Raw genomic sequence first — 26,289 nt, 5'->3', positions numbered from 1 at the left:
TGGTACACTGGTACATCATAAGGAGTAGATGACCCCTATTGATTTTAGGTCACATGGTCAATTCACTCTTGACATAGGAAGATATTGTCTGCTCAATATTTTGAATTGATGATACTACTATTAATTAAATGATGTGTGTGTATAACCCTTTTCAATTTTGCACCATGGGGGGCATATGTGTTTTACAAACATCTCTAGTTCTTGTTTTATATTCATTCCCTAACTTATCTGGCGATCGAGGCGTCCATGCAATCTTTTGATGCTTACCACTTAAACCGGCTCGATAGGGAAACGGTTTTGGTTTTTTCATGTAGGAATAGTCACACAATAATAGTAGTAAATTTTGCATCTACATTTTCAACAATCTTTACAGTATAGGTTACAGCACAGTGCAGTGTATATGGAGCGCCAAATTAACATAAACTCAAATAATTGAAGATATCTTCAATTATTTGAAGATATCATCAATTCATTTGATGCGCGCAACAATTTAATTAAAGATTTCTTCAAATAATTAATGATATCTTCAATTCTGAATTATTGTGCGCATTAATTGAATTAATGAGAGCATTAATTCTTCTACTGAATTGATGCGCGCTTTAACTGAATTAATGATCTCTTCAAATGAATTAATGATATCAACAATTGAATTGATGCGCGCTACAATTCAATTGAAGAGAGCAATAATTGATATAATGCGCGCATTAAATCAATTGATGAGAGCAATAATTGAATTGATGCGCGCATTAATTCATTTTATGAGAGCAATAATGGATTTAATGCGAGCATTAATTCAATTATTGCTCTCTTCAATTGAATTAATGATATCTTTAATTCATTTGAAGAAAGCACAAATTCTTTTAGAGAGAGCAACTAAATAATTAAAGATATTTTCAATTCAACGTATCCACAATTGAATTAATGATCTCTTTAATTGAATTGTTGCTCTCTTTAAAAGAATTGATGCGCGCATTAATTCCTTATACAAAAGCATTGTAAATAATTAAAGATATCTTCAATTGAATTAAAGAGATCATCAAATTATTTATACCGAGCTCTAAATCAATTATTGCGAGCAATGTTTCTACGAAATTAATGCTCTCATCAATTGAATTGAAGAGAGCAATAATTGAATTAATGCGCGCATTAAATCAATTATTGCTCTCATTAATTCAATTGATGAGCGCATTAATTCAATTGATGAGAGCAGTAATTGAATTGTTCAAGCGCGCATTAATTCATTTGATGAGAGCAATAATTGATTTAATGCACGCATTAATTCAATTAATGAGAGCAATAATTGAATTGATGATATCTTCAAATAATTGAAGATATCTTCAATTATTTGAGTTTATGTTAATTTGGCGCTCCATAAGTGTATGCATAGGAATAGGTACTATTGATAATTATGGATTGTTAGAATATAATTTACATGGGTCACATCGATTTTATGCTAAACAGAAAGTACCAACTCTCGTTGGAAACGTCGTGTAATTAGATCTATATATAATTAATATTTATGAAGAATAATTAATTATAAGTAAATATGTCATTGAAATTTTGTTTACACTCTGTTGAAACTTCCCTTCGAAACATGGCGACAAAAGTACATGTAACTGTCAACTAGCCATGCGTTATGAACAAGTCACGTAGACAACTTTGGTGTGCCGTCCAGAAATATTAATTCAAACAGAAGAAAACTTTATTTAAGCAGTTTTTTAATATGTTGAGTCATTGTGATCGGTAGTTAGAAAATCTGTCATAGTACGCAGGAACTTCATCGGAAACTGTATGTTTGGCAGTCACACATCGTTGGATACCAGGTATCCGACGATGGCAGTCAAATGGATACAAGAAAACTTATGCAGTAAATGTGATTGTAATAAAGAATATTCTGCCTAATTTTTCAATGGCTAGCATCCTCGTTTTCAAAACAAAATAAATTTATCTAGCTTAAAAATGCTTGATTCATTAGATTTAATTATCAACTTTTCGATTAACCTGCACAAGGACAATGATTACTCTGAATTTATCAATCTTACGAAAACGTACAGGTAATGCAGGTAACACAGTTAAAATCCACCCAGATAGCATGACTACGTTGGGCCAACATCGGTAAATGGTTGTATGGTGGGCGTGGGGTAGACAACGTTGGGCCAACATTGGGCCAATGTTACCATGCCAGTCTTCTCAACCATGATGAAATTTTTATGTACGGACCGTAAACTATAGTTAACGACGTTAATCTATATTTCACATCTGTAAACCATAGTTAACAGATAATCTATATTGCACAAGCGTAAACTATAATTAACAATGAAAACAATCATTAGCGATTGCAAAACATAGTTTATCTGATAAATACGGTTTCACGATTGTAAACTACGGTTTACAAGTCATAGTTTATCTGATAAATATATTATCACAATTTGTGAAACTAGGATTAACAATTGTGAACTATAGTTAACGAATGTAAATTATAGTTTACAAATGTGAATCTGTATTTATCAGCAAAATCTATTGTTAACGTTTATTTAAAGACAGATAAACTTGGATTAGCATTTGTAAACTATAGTTTACAACCGTTAAATATAGTTTTAAGGATGAAAACTATAGTTAACGAATCGTTAACTATAGTTTACAATTCATAAATTATAGTTTACAATCGATAAACCAAGTTTTAACAAAACAAAATTTAAGGTAAACTTTGAAGTGACCTTGAGACCACACCCTTCGCCCCAGGATGATGCCTTGAACAATTTTTAAACTACAACCTATCCTCATCCTTATGCATAAGTTTGGTGATAATTTGCTCAGTGGTTCTTGAGAAAAAGATTTTTTAGCAACCACTGCTTTTGTTTGCATTTTCCTAATTATCTCCCCTTATTAAAGGGTCACAACCCTAGTTTTAGTACAAATGAGAGCCCTTGGGCCAAGGATACCCTGTGACAAATTTGACAAAAATTGGCCAAGTGGTTCTTGAGATATAGCCCTTTTTCCAAAAAGTTGACGCACAACGCACACTAGACATATGGCAATATGATTAGCTCTTTGACCCTTCGGCTCAGAAGAGCTAAAAATCCGGGTTGTGTGCAATTTCAGAAGGGAGGAATGTAGTGGTCAGCAAAGTGGCCAGATAGTAGGGAGAGCACCTGACTAGATATATTAATGTCTATAATTATTTTGATTGCCACTTCTAAGATGTGCGTTTCATATCTTTCTCAAATAGCAAAATCACAGGCATCTGAAGTATGGCTGGCATGTTCATAGGTTTTATGTACATACCCCATCCCCATCCTCCTTTCTAGCCATTGAAAAAATAAATTTAGAACCAATAATTCATCCAAAATATGTTGCATGTATTTCCCTTCATAACACAGGTGTTTGTCTTCCAGAGTATGGAAATTAAAAAAATAAAATTAAAATATGAATCCTCTTTAAAATCACCTTTCAAATTGTTCTGATAAAGATATGATCCTACTTGCAGGGGGTGTAATTTAAACAATACATATATTAATTACCAAAACATGTGGGCATCTTTATAATGGGGGAAGCTGCCTGGTACATGTAGGTCATTGTCTATGGGGTGTGATGGACACCCAGGGATAGCGCCAGTTGCCATTAACAGTGGTAGCCAAAGGTGTGGGGTTATTCAGGCCTGTATAGTATTGGAACACCTCGTCAAAGTATAGGTGCAGTGCCTGGGGGTGGGTGGGTCCATTTTTAGTAATGAGGGTTCATCGAAAATGGATGTGTCCGGTAGAGTTCAACGCAACGGGGAAGTGCATATGGGTGTGAGGAATCCCTTGGGACTTTAAGCTACTCCTCCAATCCTATGGGACCGGGGTCATTATAGCCGGGGGTAGTGCCAGGTACCACCTATGGTGGACTTGCATTTGGGTCAGCCATGCCAAATGGGGGGGGGGGGGGGGGGGTTGTTCTCATTTTGCTCCACCGCTTGTACACATGTAGGTGAGAGCAGTTGGCTGGATCCCCATGAGAGGCTTCAGAGGACGTCATCATCGTGGTTGCCCAGTAATAATTCATCAAGATTGGGGTAAAACATTTCAGCAGAAGCCCAGAGTCTCGGGTACAATGGTAGCTTGGAATGGGGGTTCTATGCTAAATTTTGGACTTGAGCTTGGTACTATGGGTGGAATGATGATGACAGTCTGTTACCTTCAAGTGTATCGGTAGAATAGCTGGCCGACAGGTATTTTCATATTCTTTCCTTCTGTGGGGAAGATAGACATTTGGGGAAATAGCCTCGATCCGGTTCGAGCAGCATTTGGTAAGGGCACACTGCAGGCCACGTCACAAGTAGAGTTCAACTCAATGACTCGAGGGGTTGAAGAGTTCAAGATTGTAGCAGCTATGTTGTGCTAGATTATAATGCTACAAAGTTGAATAATCATCTATAGGCTAGCACGTACTACATAGGGATAACAAGTGTTGATTCATAGTGTATTAAACAGACCTAGATACATAGCTTAATACCCATGATCTGGAATGCAGCCCTTCTCAGGGATATTATGTGTTTGGAGAAATGGCCGTGTGGTTATGATTGGGAACCAAGTTTGCAGAGTGTCTAGATCACCATAAATTGTTTTGTTTCCTTTATGCGAGTACTTTTAGTACATTATCCTTCTTTGGATACCAGTGACACCATTATATATAATCTATCAACATTTTGTCTGTAATTGTACCTGTTTATTGTTTTTTTTTTTTATGGCCAGGTGACCTTTTTAGCTCATTCTACTTGTTGAATATACAAAACATAATGTCTAGTTGATTGTATTTGTGCAAGTTTGTTTTAAAATTACCCCATTATTGTTTTTTATCCAATAATACAATAACTAGAAATGTATTGTCATAGTTTTCCAGTGGATTTTGCCATAGCTACAGCAACTTGTCCAGGTATAGTTAGAAAGTAGGTGGACAACTCATATGAATTGAAAATGGTAACCTAACACCAACATCACAGCGGTGTGGGTATGGAGCACAATGAGAGCAATAATTGAATTGATGTGTGCATCAGTAATTCAATTGATGAGAGCAATAATAGATTTGATGCATGCATTAATTCAATTGATGAGAGCAGTAATTGATTTGATGCGTGTATTAATTCAATTGATGAGAGCAATAATAGATTTGATGCATGCATTAATTCAATTGATGAGAGCAATAATTGATTTGATGCGTGCATTAATTTAATTAATGAGAGCAATAATTGATTTGATGTGTGCATTTATTTAATTAATGAGAGCAATGATTGACTTTATGCATGCATTAATTTAATGAACAAGAGGAACAATTGATTTGATGCGTGCATTAATTCAATTGATAGCAATAATTGATTTGATGTGCGTGCAATAATTGAATCGATATCTTCAAATAATAAAACACCTTCAGTTATTCGAGTTTGTTAATTTGGTGCTCCATATACGTCCAATATGGCCCAAAACAAATCTTCATGGCTGGAACTATTTGAAAACGGCTCCACAAGGAGGGGTATATCCCCTCGCAATGAGTGTCTACAAGCTTTTTCTGAGAAGTCCCATAGTGAACTTGACCTCTGGACTTCAAAATCAATAGGGTTCTTCCTCTCTTGATAACAAAGCTACATGTGAAATCAATGGAGCAAAAAATGTGGCCATTAGTGTCCACATGCTTTTTCTGTAAAGCGACCTAGACTTTTGACCCCAATATCAAAGGAACTTATTTGACAGTAAATATATATCTTCTGGTATGTTCCATCAGAAACTATTCTAGAGCTACTTAGAAATCTATCATCGAACAATTCAATAGAGTTTCTCCCCCCTTGATAACAAAGATACATGTGATGCATGAAATCAACAAAGCAAAAAATGTGGCCTGTAAAGTGTCTACAAGTTCCCAAAGTGACCTTGGGATCCCAAAAATGAATAGGGTTTTTCCTCTCTTGATAACAAAGCTAAATGTGAAGTATGAAATCAACCGAGCAAAAAATATGGCCCGTGGAATGTCTATAAGCTCAGTGTTGCACCTATGAATGGGCCTGTTGCTCTATTCCTTTTCACAATGAATTTTGAGGGTACAAGTAGAAGCCTCACAATATGCAGATAGAAGTCAAATAAGCTACAACATATGGTCTGTTAGTACATGAAATATTAGCAACAGGCACTTGGCGGTGTTCTATCATTAAATTTTCTCCGATGCTAAATTCAAGATTTCAAATTTCAGATGGTGTACATAAAATAGAAGTATGCATATAGATTAATCAATGCCATTTATTGTTTTGATAATGCTTTGGTAACAAACAACTGCATGCATGAATCAAGCTATGAGTATAATGATTATGCTTTATGTTTCAATGACTAGATGATAACAATTTTCTTAAACACAAAGGAAGTTACATATAAAAATAGAAAAAAATAATAAAATAAGTCATAGATAACACAATGAAAAGTACAGCACTGTTATATGATCAAAACATAATAGGTCTGTAATTCCTGTATTCTCCATTTGTTAAATCTATTCAATCACTCTATTAAAGGTTCCAATCGGACGATACACCTCACAATTTATCAACAAAATTCATGAAGACCAAAATGTCTAATTTTGAGGTTGTCTCAGTCTTAGAATTTTACAAAATAAACCATTTTATGTCGACAATTATATGACCACTGATAACAAACATGATATATGTACATACTGTAAATTTTAACAAGATTGCTACACGTAGCCATGTCCCCCACCGTCGCAAAAAAAGTTGAAACACAAAAGTCCCATAACTCCTGTAAAAATTGTCGAATCAAAATGGCAGCATAATATGATCAACTACACATGGTGACTAACAATCTTACAAAATATGAACAAAATCCGTTGGGCGGTTTCTGAGGAGTTGCGTCAGCAAAGTGAAGTGGGACGGACGGACACCGGTATTTCTATGTCCCCTTCCGCGTTGCAGTGGGGGACAATAAATATTAAAACTTTACAGATATAACAATGTGAAAGACAGTGGTATGAATAGATAAAACAATCACAAAGAGTCATGATCTAGTTTACACACTAGTGCCACTAAAAAGTTGTTCAGTTCCTCAAAGAAAAAATATAATTCAAAAGATTAAACCATATAACAGATCCATCACATTTACAACATGACAACAAAGTTAATCAAGAGTTTTCATGTATAAAAAAAGGGATGTATGTACGCATAAAAGATATGTAAATGTAATAAAATAGGATTGCATAAAAGTACATGCAATTATTATATAATGCAATAGATTCTTCACGTCAACAGATTTTGGACCAAACAGAACTGAATTGATAGATCAATATTTTGTCGGGTACTTCTGGATAGAGATTGGTTTGTATTTTGTTTGATATCCCTTTCCAGAATTTTCACCAGCTTCAGGTGAAGTGCCACTGATCAATGCATGGCGCTTACAGCAATAGCCTTGAAGGTTCTTCATTGTGCCAATGCCTACCATGACACAGGACTTCCGTTTTTAAGGTCATATCCAAAAGACTTTTCACTCTTAATGCCCGTTGCCGGGTGCTTGGTAGAGTAAGAATCACTACCTATCTTAGACATCATGGGGAAACCATGGTGCCAAGATCGAGAATCAAACCTGGGGTTCCTGGTTGCATACCCAGTGCTCTAACCACCGGGTTACTACAACTGGTGCCTGACAAAGAACCCACACTGTACTACTGAATCTCAATCTCATAGGATACTTATTTTATTTTCTGGACTGATTGCTTGCTCCCTTGGAGCTAATATTTTCATAGGCCTCATCATAACACCACTTTGCTTACATCATCCCCTTGCAGGCCAAGTAAAACAGTGGTCAGCCTATCAAACAAAGCTTCAGCCAGCTTGGAATGCAGTGTAACATATGCCCTTTTTGGACATTCATATACTTCTGTCCTGAACAACTTACTTTTCTGAATTTCCACGACTCCCATCACTATTTTCATGACTTTTATCATGTAAAAAAAAAGGGGGGCATTTCCAGTCTTCTGATTATGTTAGTCGTGTAGATTTTGAATTAATGAACAATCCAAACAATGACAAAGAGCAAACTAAAGATGTAGTTAAGTTTCCTATTCTTAAGTTAATATTGAAGTTTTGTTCCTTTTAGTAAGTACATGTATTCTTAAATTTCTTTTTCATTTGAAATTTTCTATCCAGCAAGACCTTTGTATCCATACAATGTAAATCCTTTGTATTAAGTGCTGACTCCTTTGGACATTTTCTACATATATTTTTTAATTTTCCCTTTTTGTCCTCTGTATATCTTAGTTGTAAATGGCGTGCTGCATCTTCTCATTGTCTTGTACTTCTGTTCTGGACAGCCCAAGCAGACATCCTCAGTATGAAGTACTGTGTCCTCATGAGTTTTACAAAACTCATGAGATATTTAGTCATTGTCTATTGTCATAATCATCTGAAAAATATCAATTCATTGGTAACAATTAAATCGCTGTCCAGTAAAGTATAATATGAAATATCAATATGCTGGAAATGAGAAGCACACAAAAAGAATTTCAAACTAACTAATCCCAATAATACATACTGTTGGTACAGTAAAGATTTCAATTATTCATTACACTTTGTGAAAAGACAAGAGACCCATGGGTAACATTGCTCACCTGGGCAGAAGCATTTTCAAAAATAGGTATGTAGACTTCAAACTCCAATTGTGGCCCTGCCCTACCCCAGGGGTCATGATATACAATAAATTTCATTTTACTTTGACAAACTGTACGCTGTAGGTTTTAATATCAAAGATTTAATTTCCTCTAGATTTAAGGCCATTTGAGCCAGCATCAGGTTTGAAAAAACTCAATCTGCATTAAACAAGAATGTTTGTGTGTTAATTAACTGCATTTTACTTAATTGATTAATTAATTGTACCCTTATGATTCTTGAGAATAAGATTTTCAATATATTTTCTACAGATGTTCCTATATAAAACTTTAAATCCCTTTTGTGGCCCTGCCTTAACTCCAGGGGTCATGGATTGAACAAACTTGAACCTGCACCCATTATAAAGAAGCTTTCAAGCAGGTTTTGACTTTTCTGGAAACAATGAAGCTTTTCTATGCACTAACCATCTCTTCATTATCTCTTTCTGGAAGGGAACTAGAACCTACATTAGAATAAACTTTATTTTCCCAAGGATGCTTTATAACAAGTTTGGTTGGAATTGGCCCTGTGATTCTTGAAAAGTTGAAATACATAAATGTAAAGTTTTCAGATGTCAGACAGATTTAAATCAGAGGCTTTGAACTAAAAAGTAGAATAAAATTTGCAGCAACAAAATTCTTTAACCCACACCAAAAGAACCAATAGTAAAAACACACAACACATACCAGTTAATCAGGTGTTTAATCACCAATATCTTCTTAGACTTGGTGATGACCACTGTAAATCCTTGGAGCGGGATCTGTGACCCTCCAACCTGTGGGAGCTAACAGCCCCGGGCCGTTCTCTGAGGAGTATACTGGTTGTCCTTCATTTTCAACCCTTTGGTTGGGCACTACTGGATAAAATTCATGATATATTATTTATACTTGCCTTCTATCACAACAACAGGAAGTACATGTACCTCCTCCATTTACATAGATATTCATTGTGCATCTACTGATGACATCAAGTCAGGCAGATACCACAATAAATATTCATATGGTCTATTTTTTCTGTGAATATCCCCCCCCCCCCCCCCCAATTACATCACTTTAGAAATGTCATATTTGTTTTGTTTTTGTTCTTGATTTTTTCATCATGTGTTGCTTTACCTGTTTCATCACGTGTTGCTTTACCTGTTTCATCATGTGTTGCTTTACCTGTTTTATAACATGTTGCTTTACCTGTTTAATCACATGTTGCTTTACCTGTTTCATCATGTGTTGCTTTACCTGTTTCATCACATGTTGCTTTACCTGTTTCATAACGTGTTGCTTTACCTGTTTAATCATGTGTTGCTTTACCTGTTTCATCATGTGTTGATTTACCTGTTTCATCATGTGTTGCTTTACCTGTTTCATCACATTTTGCTTTACCTGTTTCATCACGTGTTGCTTTACCTGTTTCATCACATGTTGCTTTACCTGTTTCATCATGTGTTGCTTTACCTGTTTCATCATGTGTTGCTTTACCTGTTTCATCACATGTTGCTTTACCTGTTTCATTATGTGTTGCTTTACCTGTTTCATCACATGTTGCTTTACCTGTTTCATCATGTGTTGCTTTACCTGTTTCACCATGTGTTGCTTTACCTGTTTCATCACGTTTCTTTACCTGTTTCATCACGTTTTGCTTTACCTGTTTCATTACATTTTTCTTTAACCATTTTATCACATTTTACTTTTCCTTACCTATACCAACAGGCTTGGCCTCATTCCTTTTGCCCAAATTTGGATCTGTTCTGAGGGAGGTCCCACAAGTCTCTGAATCTGTATCACTATGGTGACAGTCCCTGCAACCTATAAAAACAATCTCCTTAACTTCAGAAACATTTTCACACAAACAAACAGAGGAATGCTATACATATTCCATACTGGTAAACTTCAAAACTGATATAAATACATCATTATGTTCTGCCACATGCGAATTAAGGCATAAATTAAAGTGAACTAAATGAGTGGAACAACTTGTGATCCAATTTTAATTGGAGTAAACAAAGCTCTAAGTTTATAACTTTAAGTATTCTGTTATACCTGGGTCCCCTGAACTAGTAGCTGTTGATGGAAGTGTTGGCAAATCACTGATTTCACCAGATCGTACATAAGTTGGCACATCACTTGAAGATCCAAATGAGCCACCCTGTCCAAGATCAGACAATGCATCTGGTTCCACTTCTGGTTCCACTGCTTTTAGTAAGTTGGTTTGTTCACGATCTATTTCTTCATACACTGGTTCCTCTCGGTTTTCATTCATTGCTGGGCTTTCTTCGTCTGCTGGAGGATGGGTTTGAATCCCACACCTCAACTTCAAATTTTTAATCAGGGGACTGAAACACCTGCATTTGTCTGAAACAAAAAGAGGTCTATGTGTTATAATGCTCACCTGTCTCATTTGGCATTCTGTACCCTTGGTTTAATAGCCCACCATTAAATTGTGGTGGGCTTCTTTAATCTAAATACATGCCCTTTGCCTTTATGAAAATACTGTTTGAATTGGAGGACCTTGACCTTTATCTGACATACAGCTGCACAATGAATATAATTGTTAAGTCTGTCTCTTGTATAGCTCAAAAAGTTATGATCAAGGGTAAATTGGGACAGATTAAGAGATGGACAGAGAGACATGCAGGCCAAAACAACATCCCAAAACCTTTGACCTTGAAAAGACAAAAAAGGAATATATTTTACTTCCAAAACTTGCATTTTTGCAAAGTTCTAATCTAATATTGCTGCAGTAACTGTCAGAAAATCTCTATCCATTTTTTGCCTTGTGAAAAATTGTTTTTCATCAGAATGTAGACCAAAGGCATCCATTTATGATATAGGGGCCTTACATATAATGAAACAAACAAGAAATGTTGCTCATTCTGATAAATCAAAAACTTTATTATGAAAATGTAATCAAGTTCAATGTTCCAATAATTCTACAAAAGTCCATTTTAAACAAGAATTCTGTAAGTAGTGAATAGCAATACATGTCCCCTACTGGTCCCAAGCCAATTCGTTTGTGTAATATTCTGTGCGAATAATCATACCTCATCAGTTAATGCACAAGGATAACAAGATCCCATAAAATAAAAGCCATATATTACAGATTCACATTCCATTCTCTTACAAGCAGTAACAAGAGGCCCATGGGCCACATCGCTCACCTGAGTCACCTTGGCCCATATCTGAAGACTTTCCATATATATTTGCATGTAAAACCTTAGTCTCTATTATGGCCCTAACCTACCCCGGGAGGCCATGATTTTTGCAAACTTGAATCTACACTATGTCAGGAAGCTTTCATGTAAATGTGAACTTCTTTGACTCAGTGGTTCTTGAGAAGAAGGTTTTTAAAAAATTTCCCGATATATTTGGATGCAAAACTTTGATCCCCCCTTGTGGCCCCATTCAACCCCTGGGGGCCATGATTTGAACAAACTTGAATCTGCACTATGTCAGGAAGCTTTCATGTAAATCTCAGCTTTACTGGCTCAGTAGTTCTTGAGAAGAAGATTTTTAAAGATTTTCCCTATGTATTTGTATGTAAAACTTTGATCCCCTATCGTGGCCCCATCCTATCCCCGGGGGCCATGATTTGAACAAACTTAAATCTGCACTATGTTAGGAAGCTTTCATGTAAATATCAGCTTTACTGGCTCAGTAGTTCTTGAGAAGAAGATTTTTAAAGATTTTCCCTATATATTTGTATGCAAAACTTTGATCCCCCTTGTGGCCCCATCCAACCCCGGGGAACATGAATTGAACAACTTGAATCTGCACTATGACAGAAAGCTTTCATGTAAATCTCAGCTTTTCTGGCTCAGTAGTTCTTTTAAAGATTTCCCCCGATATATTTCTATGTAAAACTTTGATCCCTTATTGTGGCCCCATCCTACCCCCTGGGTCCATAACTTAAACAAACTTGAATCTGCACTGTTAGGAAGCTTTCATGTAAATCTCAGCTCTTCTAACTCATTGGTTTTCAATTGATTTTCAAAGATTTTCCCTATATATTTCTATGTAAAACTTTGATCCCCTAATGTGGCCTCAACCTACCCCCAGGGGCCATGATTTGAACAAACTTGAATCTGCACTATGTCAGGAAGCTTTCATGTAAATGTGAACTTCTTTGACTCAGTGGTTCTTGAGAACAAGATTTTTAAATGACCTTACCCTAATTTTGCATTTTTGTGATTATCTCCCCTTTGAAGGGGGGCATGGCCCTTCATTTGAACAAACTTGAAAGCCCTTCACCCAAGGATGCTTTGAAATTGACCCAGTGGTTCTGGAGAAGAAGATGAAAATGTGAAAAGTTTACAACGATGACAGACAACAGACAAATTTTGATCAGAAAAGTTAAAAAGTGCCAAAAACTTATTTGTCGGACTGACAGACAAGACAGATGGACGGATGACAGAGTGCAAACCTAAAGTCCCCTTCGGATCCACCCGTTGAGGACTAATTAGCAGATTTTGTCAACTTGAGATTTTTCAGCATGCTCTAAGTGTGATGTTTCTTTTGCAGTTCAGTATTCTCTCGGTTTTCGATCGTTAAGGAAGATAATTTATTTGTATTTTAATCCAGAAAATCAAATTATTTCTTACCAGGATATTTCCAGACCATTACACTGAAAAAGAGTGAACAAAATAAGTAAGAATCAAGAAAAGAAAGTCATTCACAATCCTTTGCAAAAATTACGGAACATTTTTCTCAGATTAACACTAGGGACAGAAATTTCTTGATATCTATTATCTACAAAAGTTCATTTAGCAGATGCCTCCAATTAGTAGGTGTAGACACATCATAAAATCAAAAAGGAAGTTGTTAATTATACATCATATCATATTGATTTGAACAAAATTGTATAATGATTAAGATAATTAGATTAGACATCAGGCATTGCATTCATAGGTCTTCTCCTTACAAGGTCATGTATATGTTGGTAAAACACAATGAATTATATCATTGATATTTGCCAGTGAATATTCAAGAATTTTATATTGAAAACACATATAGGTACAAATGGTGACACTTCACGCTGCCATACTTAAAGCACATTAGCGCATCATGAAAAGCATGCTGGTGTCAAGTGTTGCAGTTACACCCTAATGTATTTTCCAAAATGAAATATTAATTTTCATATTTACATTCTATTTTCATTTCTGCCAAAATTCCAAACCATTAAAATAAACGTACTATATTTATCAAAATTCCGATGTGCACTGTTCACCATTGCATCACAATCATGAGAAAATGGCTATCATTACAATTCATAAAGATATCTAAGGCAAACACTCATGTAAATATTAAAGAATAAAACAATATCATTTTTATAAGAATAATACAGTAAATGAAAAAGATTAAATTTTATAATGAAGTTAAAAGTTAAATTAAAAGTTCACTTACCAAACCACTGCAATAATAACTAGTACCACCAGGCCCACTGCTGCAATCCCTATCAGTCCTGTATACCAAGATTCTTCTATAAAATATATATTCCTCTGTTTAAAGAACCTTCCAGGCTACCATAGTCAATCCATTCAAACAATGAAAATTGTATTAAACATTGTGTACATGTACATTTAGCAGGCATGCCTCTGGATGAATCGACCATCTTTACAACATTATGATCTCTCTGAAAGTGATTTTATTTGTTTTTTGTTATCTTTTCAAAGTACATGTATGAATATAAATTTAATATTCACTCATATTAATATGATTAAATTCCGTTCATTAAAAATTTCCTAAACTCCTAATATTGTATTATTGAATGTAAACCACTTTTAATAAATATTCGAACAGGGTTACAGTATTTCAAGTTTATCAACATAATCAGAAAATATATAAACTAGATTTTCATTTTATCTGCCTCTTTGAAGTGTTTGTGTGTGTGTGTGCGCGTGCGTGCGCGTGTGTGCGTGACATTGCATATTATACTGTTTCCTCAATTCAGTTAAGCATGTGAATTTGGTTTCTCAAAGTTTTAGAAAAAGATGTCTTAACATGCTTTCATTTAGTCATAGCAATCAAAACATGCATGTCAATCTTGTCTTAAAGTTTTAAGATATTTAAATGTGAGTACTAGTCCCATTTTCATACACAACATATTTCATAGATTCATCCTATCAAGTGGCAGCACAGAATGAAATGTAAATACCAATCAAATTATCAATAAAGTTAATTATTAATCATCATCAATTAAAATTTTAACAAAAGTATCGCAAATATCCCATGAAAATGCTAACATAGGGCATTTTTCTTAACTTTGCTTTAGGTAATATCAGCCATCATAAGGCTGTGACATACTTTCTTTGCATTGTATGGATAAAGGGTTTTAGCTTAAAACTGCAACAAGAGGTAGATAGACAAACAAAGAGTTCTGTGTGTAAAACATTTCCCCAAATTTGACCAAGTTCAACAACCTGTCAATATTTAAATCATCAAAGAAAATCAAAAATTGTTGAGAATCAAGATCCTTGCACTATGCACATCTTCAAGTTATTTACAAAGACCCTAGCTTCTACACTGTGAGAGGAGTTAAAAGGACAAACTAATGTCCTTTATCTAATATATTTCCTCAAAATGGACTAACTTCAACAACCTGTAATTTTCTTAAAAAATTGAAGCAAATCAAAATCCTTCCCACATGCACATCTTCCATACCCATACAAATACTCTGTAAAATAAGAAGGTCCTAACTTGAAAACTGGGGAAGGAAAAACAGACAAATCATGTACTCTCTATGTAATAATTCCTCAAAATTGACTACGGTTCAATAACCTTTAATTCTCTCATAAATTGAAGAAAATCAAAATCCTTGCCACATGCACATCTTCCATACCCAAACAAATACTCTGTAAAAATAAGAAGGTACAGGTACTCACTTGAAAACTGTGGAAGGAAAATAAAAGACAAATTATGTACTCTCTATACAATATTTTCTCAAAACAGACAAGTTCAACAACCTGATATTTTTCTCAAAAATTTAAGAAAATCAAAATCCTTGCAACATGCACATCTTCAATACCCATACAAACACTCAGTAAAACAAGAAGGACCTCACTTGAAAATTGTGGGAAGAGTTCGCTGGAGAAATTATGTACCCTCCATATAACAATAACTTTCAAATAAAGGGACAAAACTCCTGTAAGAGAGGTTGAAATAGATCAAAATTGCAACATGATCTACAGTGACCCACAAAGAAGCTACATAGTTTCAGCTTGATATGACAGAGAAATGAAATTAGAAACAGGAAACCCCGAATGGACGTACAGACATTGCTGTACCACAATACGTCCCGTCTAAAGATAGGCATATTAAAAATAGGAAACATTTACAATTTTTACAGATTTGGACAATCATTAAAGAACAAAACCTTCTTTATCATAAAAACTGTGAGGTAAATGTAATTTACATCTCTATTACCTAGACAGGGTTTATAAATTCACTTAGCTTAATATAATAATAAGTATAAAGTGAAACCTAACCATTTTGAATATTTCTGTCACACTTTTGATTACTGGTTGCTCAATATCTTGATCATATTTTCGGTTGGTACTATAGACCCAAGAGACATATGTCAACATTATCCTCACCTTCCACTGGGGGATCTGGTTCACGCGTTTCATTTTTGTTATGTGGATGGCTGATGTCATTTTTGTCTCCATGAGGTGGGATTTTCTGAGTGGTCTCCCTTCCTGGGATTTCTTCACACACTACATCACTGGTAGTGTTGCCTGGATATTTAATCTGATACCCTGCTCCACATCTGTAAGAAGATGAAAATATCAAACTATCTGAAATCGTTCCATCCAGACAACACATATTTTAGAGATTACATGAAGTCTACTTGCCTATCGTCGTCAGATACCCACGGCTGATGAAGAGGAGATCAGCCCTGGATATCCAACAATGCTTGCATATAGGAAATATTCAATTTACAAGGTCTATTGTATTGCCCGGGGGTGGGGGGTGTGGGGTGCTGATATGGATTCATATACATGAAATTAAATAACCTAAGATATGGATGGAATTTCCCATGTCACGATATGTTTGTCATAATACATCTAAAGAATTATAACAATTAACATTACGAATATGAATTATAAAGTCATTTTCTATTTATATCCAGTTGTTTTGTTAATCACAAGCTTATATAGGGTGTTTTTCTTATGCCATATACAGAAAATATAGGAAAGACGTTGGCCAAAGACAGACAGATGTGGAAAGTTGCCGTGGTTGCCCTATGTCTCCCCTGGGACGAAGTGGATTAAGTCAAGCAAGTTTTTTTATCCCATGAGTTGTAAAACTTTACTGAAGGCAGTATCAGCCATCATTAAGCTGCGACATAATTTCTTTTGTATTGTATGAATAAACAAGAGGCCCATGGGCCACATTGCTCACCTGAGCCACCTTGGTCCTGCTATTGTTCAAGGTCAACACCACAACACACACGGTATATAAACAAGGTTCTTTATATCAAATTTGAAAGACCTCCCCTAAAGGGATATGGACACGATTTGAGCTGAAAATTTACAAATTTTATTTTTTCATTTTTAATGTTAAGAATGCTTAACTAAGGTATTTCTAATGGTCAGCAAAAATTTAAATGTTAGTTGTCAAGGTATATGGGAGATACAGAGCTCACAATTCTTTGAAATGTAAACAAGGCTTGTGCCATGCTTTTGCTTATATAGGTTAAAGATACTAGTAAAAGTTAGGTTTAAAACAGATTTATTTTTAATTTACAAGTTAATTCTGAACATAATTAATTTAATACTTTCTAGTGTTTAGCACATCTCATTTTGTTTTAAATATAATTATGTTATTTTCTATCAAACAATCTATATGGAAACAAAAACATGGCATGAGCCTTGTTTACATTTCAAAGAATTGGGAGTGCTGCATCTCACTTGTAACTTAACAAATGATATTAAAATTTTGGTTTACCATTAGAAATACTTTAATTAAGCATTATAAACAATAAAAATGGAAAAAATAAAATTTGAAAAGTTTCAGCTCAAATCGTGTCCATGTCCCTTTAAATAGTTCAGGAGATATGAAATAGGTCAGGTTTTTCTTAAAGGTCAAAAGATCAAACACCATTGTGTCACAATGTCTTGCCATACACAATCCCTATACAAAATATGAAACCCTACGGTACCTAGAATAATTCCTGATATACTTATTAGGCTTCTTTTCCTTAAAAGTAAGTCAAACTCAGAGTTCAAGGTCAAAGGAAATGATATGAAATGTCTTCACAAAGAAATTTATATACAAGATATGAAAGATCTACTTTTGATAGTTCAAGACATATTGAATAGTTAAGATTTTTATCAAAAGTAGGTCAAACTTATAGGTCAAAGTCACAAGATCACACACCATTGAAGCACATGAAAGGTCTTGCCATAAGGAACATACATACAAAATATGAAAGCCTTAGCTTAAATATATTTAGTTCAAAAGATATTTTTATATTTTCTATATCAGCATATAAAACTTTGATCCCCATTGTGGTCCCAACCTATCCCCAGGGGCCATGATTTTAACAAACCTAATCTGCACTATGTCACAAATCTTTCATATAAATTTCAACTTTTCTGGTTCAGTGGTTCTTGAGAAGATTTTTAAATATTCTCCCTATATATTCACATGTAAAACTTTGATCCCCTCTTGTGGCCCCACCTTAACTCCGGGGTCATGATTTTAACAAACCCGAATCTGCACTATGTCAGGAAGTTTTCAAGTAAATTTCAACTTTTTTGGCCCAGTGGTTCTCGAGATGATTTTTAAATGACCCCACCCTATTTTTGACTATCAACCTTTTCAGGGAACATGGCTCTTCATTTGAACAAACTTGAATTCCCTTCACCTAGAGATGCTTTGTGTAAATTTTGGTTGAAATAGGCCCTCTGGTTCTGGAGAAGAAGATTGTTTTTTAAAAATTCTAAATGTATTTTCACTATTTTGCTTTTATCTCCCCTTGCAGAAGGGTGTTGCCCTTCATTTGAACAAACTTGAATCCCCTTCATCCAAGGATGCTTTTTGCCAAGTTTGGTTGAAGTTGGCCCATTTAATTGGTTCTGGAGAAGAAGTCGAAAATCAGATCAGAAAAGCTCACTTGAGCTTTCAGCTCAGGAGGGCTAAAAACTGTGACAAGAGGCAAAAATCCAAGAGCTCTGCATGCAAAACATTTTCCCAAACTTGATTAAGTTCAACAACCTGTAATATTTTCACAACAAGATGTGTTTGTAAAACACAAATGCCCCCGATAATGGCCAATTCCGAAGATGGCTAAGGTCACAAGGGCAAATATCTTGGTACCAGTAGAAAGATCTTGTCAAAAGAAATGCTTATGTACAATATGAAAGCTCTAATATTTACCATTTACAAGTTATGACCAATGTAAAAAAAAAATTAAAAGTAGGTCAAATGTCAAGGTCAAAAGGTTCAATACCCACGGAAAGGTCTTGTCACAAGGAATACTCATGTGAAATATCAAAGCTCTATCACTTATTGTTCAAAAGTTATTAGCAAGGTTAAAGTTTTCAAAAAGTAGGTCAAACTCCAAGGTCAAGGGATCAAAAACGTTGGTACCCACGGAAAGGTCTTCTCACAAGGAATACTCATGTGAAATATCAAAGCTCTATCACTTATTGTTCAAAAGTTATTAGCAAGGTTAAAGTTTTCAAAAAGTAGGTCAAACTCCAAGGTCAAGGTCATGGGATCAAAAACGTTGGTACCCACGGAAAGGTCTTGTCACAAGGAATACTCATGTGAAATATCAAAGCTTTATCACATATTGTTCAAAAGTTATCAGCAAGGTTAAAGTTATCAAAAAGTTGGTCAAACTCCAAGGTCAAGGGGTAAAAAATGTTGGTACCCACGGAAAGGTCTTGTCACAAGGAATACTCATGTGAAATATCAAAGCTCTATCACTTATTGTTCAAAAGTTATTAGCAAAATTAAAGTTTTCAAAAAATAGGTCAAGGTGTCAAAAATGTTGGTACCCACGGAAAGGTCTTGTCACAAGGAATACTCATGTGAAATATCAAAGTTCTATCACTTATTGTTCAAAAGTTATCAGCAAGGTTAAAGTTTTCAAAAAGTAGGTCAAACTCCAAGGTCACGGGGCCAAAAATGTTGGTACCCACGGAAAGGTCTTGTCACAAGGAATACTCATGTGAAATATCAAAGCTCTATCACTTACTGTTCAAAAGTTATTAGCAAGGTTAAAGTTTCAGACAGAATGACAGACAGGACAAAAACAATATGCCCCCTGATCTTCGATCTATGGGGCATAAAAAGAAAATTAGAAAATTGTTGGGAAACTAAATCCTTGCAATACACACATCTTGAAGTTGTTTACAAATGTATTAGCCTGAAAAGTGTGAGATGAGTTAAATGTCCAAACCACGTACTGACTTTGTAACATTCAACAACCAGTAATTTTCTCAAAAATTGAAACCCTTGCCACATGCACATCTTTAAGGGTCCTTACTTGAAAAGTAGGAGGAATTAGAAGGACAAATTATCTATAACATTAAATTTCAAATGAAGGGGCGAAATTACTGCAAGAGAGGTCAAAATGGATTCAAACTGAAACATGATCTAGAGTGAAACACAAAGAAGTAAGAAACAGAAAGCCCCAAACAGATGGACTGATGTTGAGCCATCCATATATTAATATAACAGAGCTACATGTTACCAGGGCTGATGGGTGCCAAATGACCACCAGGTTGTAATCAAGTTATATTCTGTGGTCAAAATCAAATCATTCATGAATCGTGTCAAACCTATCTCAAGTCATGATAGATGCTACGAACAAGAGGTACTGTGAGCAATGCTCACTAAGAATACCCCCCGCTTACCCCAATCTCCCAAAGGATGTTGGCAATAGGTATAAACTACCTCTTTTCTGAGTGTAAAAAACAAATGGCATGACAAACCGAACCATATTGCTACTTCGATGTCCAGTGCGCATGACCTTTGACCTTTTGACCCCAAAATCGATAGGGAACATCTTCATCCCATGGGTAGTCCATATGTATGATATGGTGACTGTAGGTGGAAAGGATAACGCTTTAGAGCCCGGAAACCATATTGCTACTTCAATGTCCAGTGCACTTGACCTTTGACCTTTTGACCCCAAAATCGATAGGGAACATCTTCATCCCATGGGTAGTCCATATATATGATATGGTGACAGGGCTCGAAATTAGCGAGAAATACTCGCAAAATGTGAGTACATTTGAAAAATAGCGAGTAAAAATAGTGGACACTCGAAAATCTTAGCGAGTGGTGATTTACAAACTATGATCGTATCGTATCCGTTTTATACGGTGATGCGCTATTCGCTTTTCTTAAACTTGCACTCTGAATCATACAAACGCTTACATCAATGACCGATTTCAACAACCGTTTCTATCCGGATTTTTCTTTTATGATTTTTTAAGAAACTCGGAGTCAAACAAATGCTTTAGAGGTCGGACATCGCATATTGACATGTGCCACGAGTCCTGTTCACCTATAGGGGTGATTAAATTGAATTCCAAGTATGAGGTTTTTGTTATTCATTTATCTAAAAAAAAAAAAAAAAATACCAGAGTCTATGTTTTACCAAGTCTTCCGGTAGTTATTTTTATCAGAATCATGAGAATGTCCTATCTAAATTTATTGTCATATTGAGGTCGGGTTGTAGTGATGACACAAGCGCATTGCTCACCGCGTAGACGATTATCAAAAAAGTTTATAGGACTCGTGATCCTGCTGCTTATAAACCATGAGTCCGGTATTCGCTTTAAAAATCACTAGTGACAACCCTGATGTGGCATGAAATTCGAAGACTGGATCTAAACCTGCGGTAGACAAGTTGTGGATTAGAGGTGTGATAATCAAGAGACCTAAACATTGCACCATATGACTTACGTAACTTAATGTCTTGTCCAAACAATGCCTGTTGACCCACTAGGCTCAGTAATGATGGGGAAAATCATTGATTTAAAAAAAAACATATATAAAAAAGAGCACTACTTCATTATTTTTATTTTAGCTTGTAGGTTTTCATTTTAGCCTGTGGATTTTTTACCCACAGGCTAAAATTAGCCTGTGGTAGAAAAAGTTAATTTCGACCCCTGGGTGACTGTAGGTGGAAAGGATAATGCTTTAGAGCCCGGAAACCATACTGCTACTTCAATGTCCAGTGCACTTGACCTTTGACCTTTTGACCCCAAAATCGATAGGAAACACCTTCATCCCATGGGTAGTCCATATGTATGATATGGTGACTGTAGGTGGAAAGGATAACGCTTTAGAGCCCGGAAACCATATTGCTACTTCGATGTCCAGTGTGCTTGACCTTTGGACCCCAAAATCGATAGGGAACATCTTCATCCCATGGGTAGTCCATATATATGATATGGTGATGGTAGGTGGAAAGGATAATGCTTTAGAGCCCGGAAATCATTGCGTCTACAGACGGACGGACAGACAAACGGACAACCCGATTCCAGTATACCCCCCCCCCCCCACAACTTGTTGCGGGAGGTATAAAAATTCATCAAATCACCATACAACAATGAGGCTACAATCTGTCAAATCCATAGATGTTATTTATACTTAAGTTTTGTCATTAAAGTATGTTCAAATCATGGCCCTAAGCTATGTGTGAGGCAATATTCTGGGATCCATATAGCTGCAGAACTGTAGCTCTCTGAAAAAATATTTTGACATAACAGAGAGCTACAGAGCCACCCCTTATAAAAACCTTCGATTTACGGCGCACAAAAAGCTGCGCACGGTTGAGGCCTTATATTGTTGTATTCTTGAGTTACTGTCTCATAAATTTAATATAAAAAAATTCTTAACATATTTTCCTTCTATACTTGTGTCTAAACATACCTTCAAATATTCATAAGCCCCACACGACATGAAAACTCCCAGCTTCAAATGATTTCGTTTGTTGACGTAGCCATGTTAGGTTCCCAAGGAAAATGCCATGGCATATACAGATCCAGGATTTTGATGGTGTGTGCAAGTGAGGAGTGCAAATGCCTTCAATAAGTCAAAAGCAGCACCCCTGGAGCACAAGGCAAAGCCCCCCCCCCCCCCCCTTCCATAGGCTAGCTCTTAAGCTGTCAGTAATGTCAGTCTAAATAACATTATTAAACATAAAAGAAGAGTCAAAAGTTCTTCTGCTTCACTTACTTTGTGTGAGGTTTACAGATGCTCGCATCAGCTGTTGACTTAAAATGTCCTTCTTCACAGCTTTTATTTCTACCTGTTTAACAAAATGAAAGTCTTTTTAACTTTAAAAATTTGGGTATTAGTGTCAAGACAATAAACTACATGTCCTTTTTATCGAAGCCAAACTATTTTAATCATGAGAAATTTGTATATAAAAGTGTAAAACCACCAACACTATAGAAACCAGAGTACCACAAATGGTACAACATACGCCCGTTGGACCTGTAAGCACATTATGCACTCTGAATTGATATCATACACATTCCGAATAGAAAAGCCTTAAAGTAGGTCATGGTGCATCAATCTATTTCACTGTGAACTGATTATGTATTTCTCTGAGAGGAAGGTTGTAACAAAATGTCAGTGCAATATCTGTATCCATGGTGAGAAAAATTCCAAAGAACTATTTGACCTACTTTTCGCCCAATCAAGTTGAAATGTAAACTGATTATGTATTCTCTGAGAGAGAGGTTGTGACAAAATTTCAGGATAATCCCTGTATTCATATTGAAAAAGAAAATCTGGAAAACTGTTTGACCTAATTTTACCCTATAAGTAGTTCATGCATTGGTGCACCAATCCAGCTGAAATGCAAACTGAACTTTTATTTCCCCTGAGAGGAAGCTTGTGACTAAATATCAGGGCAATATCTGCATCCATAACGAAAACAAGGTTTTCTACTAAGTGATAATTTGACCTGGAGAAACAATAGGCATCCTCCACTTGGTATAAGGTGTATGTGTACCAAGTTTGATGGTCCTAGTCCCAATGTTTTGGTCTGTATTCTGCCTACAAGGTTTTCCTATTAACTGATAATATGACCTTAACTATTGACCTCTGAACTCGAAAAACAATGGCATCTTTCTCTCACCATGGTGATCAAACGTACCAAGTTGTAAGACCCTGATTCATTTCACCTACAAGATCCCAACAGACAGACCGACGACACCATATCATAATACGTCCTGTCTTTGACTGGCGTATAAAAATGTGATTATCATAAAGCGATGCATGCTTTCCATTAATACACCACACCTATATAATGCACATACAGTATAGCAGGTTGTGTTTGTATTATCGTGTACATCCAATATCTGACACATCATTCAACGAAGCTTTTAGAACCAAGAAATGAAACACTGAGAAATTCCATGACTTTTTTTTTTAATGAGTAAAAATCAGAAGCACATTGTAAATTATTTCACTCAATATTCAGCAACATGCTGGTTAAGAATTGATGAATGTTTAAAATCAGCCTAAAGCAAACAAAATCTATGCTAAAGGAAGCATCTCATAGAGTGTTTACTAGATTGTAGACATAGTATGATTATTCAAGTTGACGATTCAGTGATAAAAAATGTTGAAAGTTGCACAACATTGAGTGTAGTATATATACATGAACATCTGTTATGTACTCCCCATATAGAAATACTAACAAAGACACTACAGTTTAACTTCAGTATCTTGAACATCTTTATCTCGAATATCCTGGATATGTTGATATAATGAATGTGTATTGCGTAAGAATGACAATTTATGCAATATATAGCCATCACCGGTGTCACTAGTGCTGCATCACATGCGGGGCTGGTGACATTGCTAGGTTAACATACAGAAAAAGAGATAGGTTTAAATCAGTTTTTGTTTCGCAGGGCTAGAGGCAGGCCATACTATTGGTAAATGTAAAATATTTTAATGTTAACTTAGAAATTAAATAATTGGGAAAAATCAAAGTTTTTTGGCATTGGGAATGGTGCCATTTATCGGTACCAGTTATACATGTATAAGGAAAAAAATGTAGATCCACTATAACTTTTAGGAAAATAATTGGATCCTCTTGTCCCGACAATGTACACATCTACAAATGGCAATGAAGCATTGTACAAAGTTTGAAGTCTATCCGATAACCCATATAGGAGAAGAAGTGTTCACAAACTATTTTACATCCTCCACCCCTCTTAGATCCACTATAACTTATAGGAAAATAATTGGATTCTCCTGTTCCAACAATATACACATCTACAAATGACAATGAAGCATTGTACAAAGTCTCAAGTCTATCTGATAACCCATATAGGAGGAGAAGCATTCACAAACTATTTTACATCATCCATCCTCTTAGATCCACTATAACTACGGAGAGACGGACAGCAAGATGGACGGAAAGTACAAAAACATGTCTCCTTCTGAAAGAGGGGAGCCATAATTCATTGTTAGTTCCAAAAGCAAGAAAATAGTATTTAAAAACTTACATATCTGTAGCAGTCTTATGGGAAGAATTGCCTGATTTTTTTAAGGAAATTCAGTTTTAAATCTGCTATGATAGTCAACAGGATAATAATACGATATCGATATTGTCGATATTAACGAGATACAAAACATTGCTGATATTATTGACAATGTATCTACCTCATGTCTTGTACATCACTGTTTGCTTCATGGTTTTTCTCAACACCCCCCCCCCTTCCCATCATTTGTTTGTCATTTAAGTTTTCGTGTGTGCGTCTTTGGTGTATATTTGTTGATTGACTCGTCTTAATTCAAATGCCTAACATTTCATCTTCTTTTGTTTCAACCTTGGTGTATTGTTCCAGACAGATTCTTTCACGTAATGCTGGCTGGCTGGATGGATAGATAGATACTATAATTTTAGCTAAGGATATTTTCAATCAGATCATATGGGAAATTTCAGGTACAAAGAATTTAGTTCTTTCTCTTTCTCTCTGTGTGTTCGTGTGTGTGTATAAAATAATGACCATATTAGAAGAAAACTCAGATAAAGGTTTTTATTATCTAATCATAATTTTCACCTTTGACCCTCCTTTGGACAGTATCTACTTACATTTTAAAATTATTAACTTAAAAAATAATGAGATATAATAATAGATAAAAGTCTTGACCAACAGGCAATATTAGTTACCGTTACTGGGTACATGGTCTGTTGGGGTTTTGTATGGGGCAGTCAAATGACATCAAGTGAGAAGAAGAATTTAAATCATATAGCTGAAATATACCTGACATGGCATTAAACAGTATAAAATCAATCCATGTAACAGATTATCTGATAGACTGAACGATGGCCAATAGTTACCACAGGTGAAAGTCCCAACTAACTACTACCTACCAGTGTTAGTGAGTTCCTGGCCAGGACGTTTAACACTTTCAATAATCATTGGGTCTCTCACTTTTTCGCATATCATGGGATCAGATCCAAAGAAGAATTGTTTTCTGTCACATACACAAATCTTTTCTTCTCCTCTTAAACATGCTTCCTTGTTTACTATGACATTTCCATCTAAAAAATAAATAAATAAAAAATAACACATTCAGTATCATTTTCTACATTACACAAATTGAATGGGATTTCTTCTTTAGTTCCTTTGA

General features: G+C 35.4%; 1 protein-coding gene across 2 annotated transcripts in view; it reads right to left on the bottom strand.

Moving 5' to 3' along the window:
* Positions 1-6,251: 6,251 nt before the first annotated feature.
* The window catches only part of LOC125651282 (tumor necrosis factor receptor superfamily member 1B-like), a 29,739-nt gene continuing 9,701 nt past the window's right edge, over positions 6,252-26,289 (bottom strand). Inside the window, exons 5-13 of one of the 2 annotated variants that reach the window (XM_056166888.1) lie at positions 26,030-26,200; positions 22,867-22,939; positions 16,257-16,429; positions 14,068-14,143; positions 13,266-13,288; positions 10,708-11,019; positions 10,366-10,473; positions 9,361-9,530; positions 6,252-8,432 (exon numbers count right to left, since the gene is read on the bottom strand). In XM_056166888.1, coding sequence (XP_056022863.1) covers positions 9,394-9,530; positions 10,366-10,473; positions 10,708-11,019; positions 13,266-13,288; positions 14,068-14,143; positions 16,257-16,429; positions 22,867-22,939; positions 26,030-26,200 — 1,073 coding nt within the window. In that variant the 3' untranslated portion in view covers positions 6,252-8,432; positions 9,361-9,393. The remainder of the gene's footprint in view (positions 8,433-9,360; positions 9,531-10,365; positions 10,474-10,707; positions 11,020-13,265; positions 13,289-14,067; positions 14,144-16,256; positions 16,430-22,866; positions 22,940-26,029; positions 26,201-26,289) is intronic. The other variant, XM_056166889.1, reaches the window with a different exon arrangement.

This window comes from Ostrea edulis, chromosome 5, assembly GCF_947568905.1.
Source record: "Ostrea edulis chromosome 5, xbOstEdul1.1, whole genome shotgun sequence".
Classification (NCBI taxonomy): Eukaryota; Metazoa; Mollusca; class Bivalvia; order Ostreida; family Ostreidae; genus Ostrea; species Ostrea edulis.
This window is presented reverse-complemented; position numbering and strand designations above follow the sequence as displayed.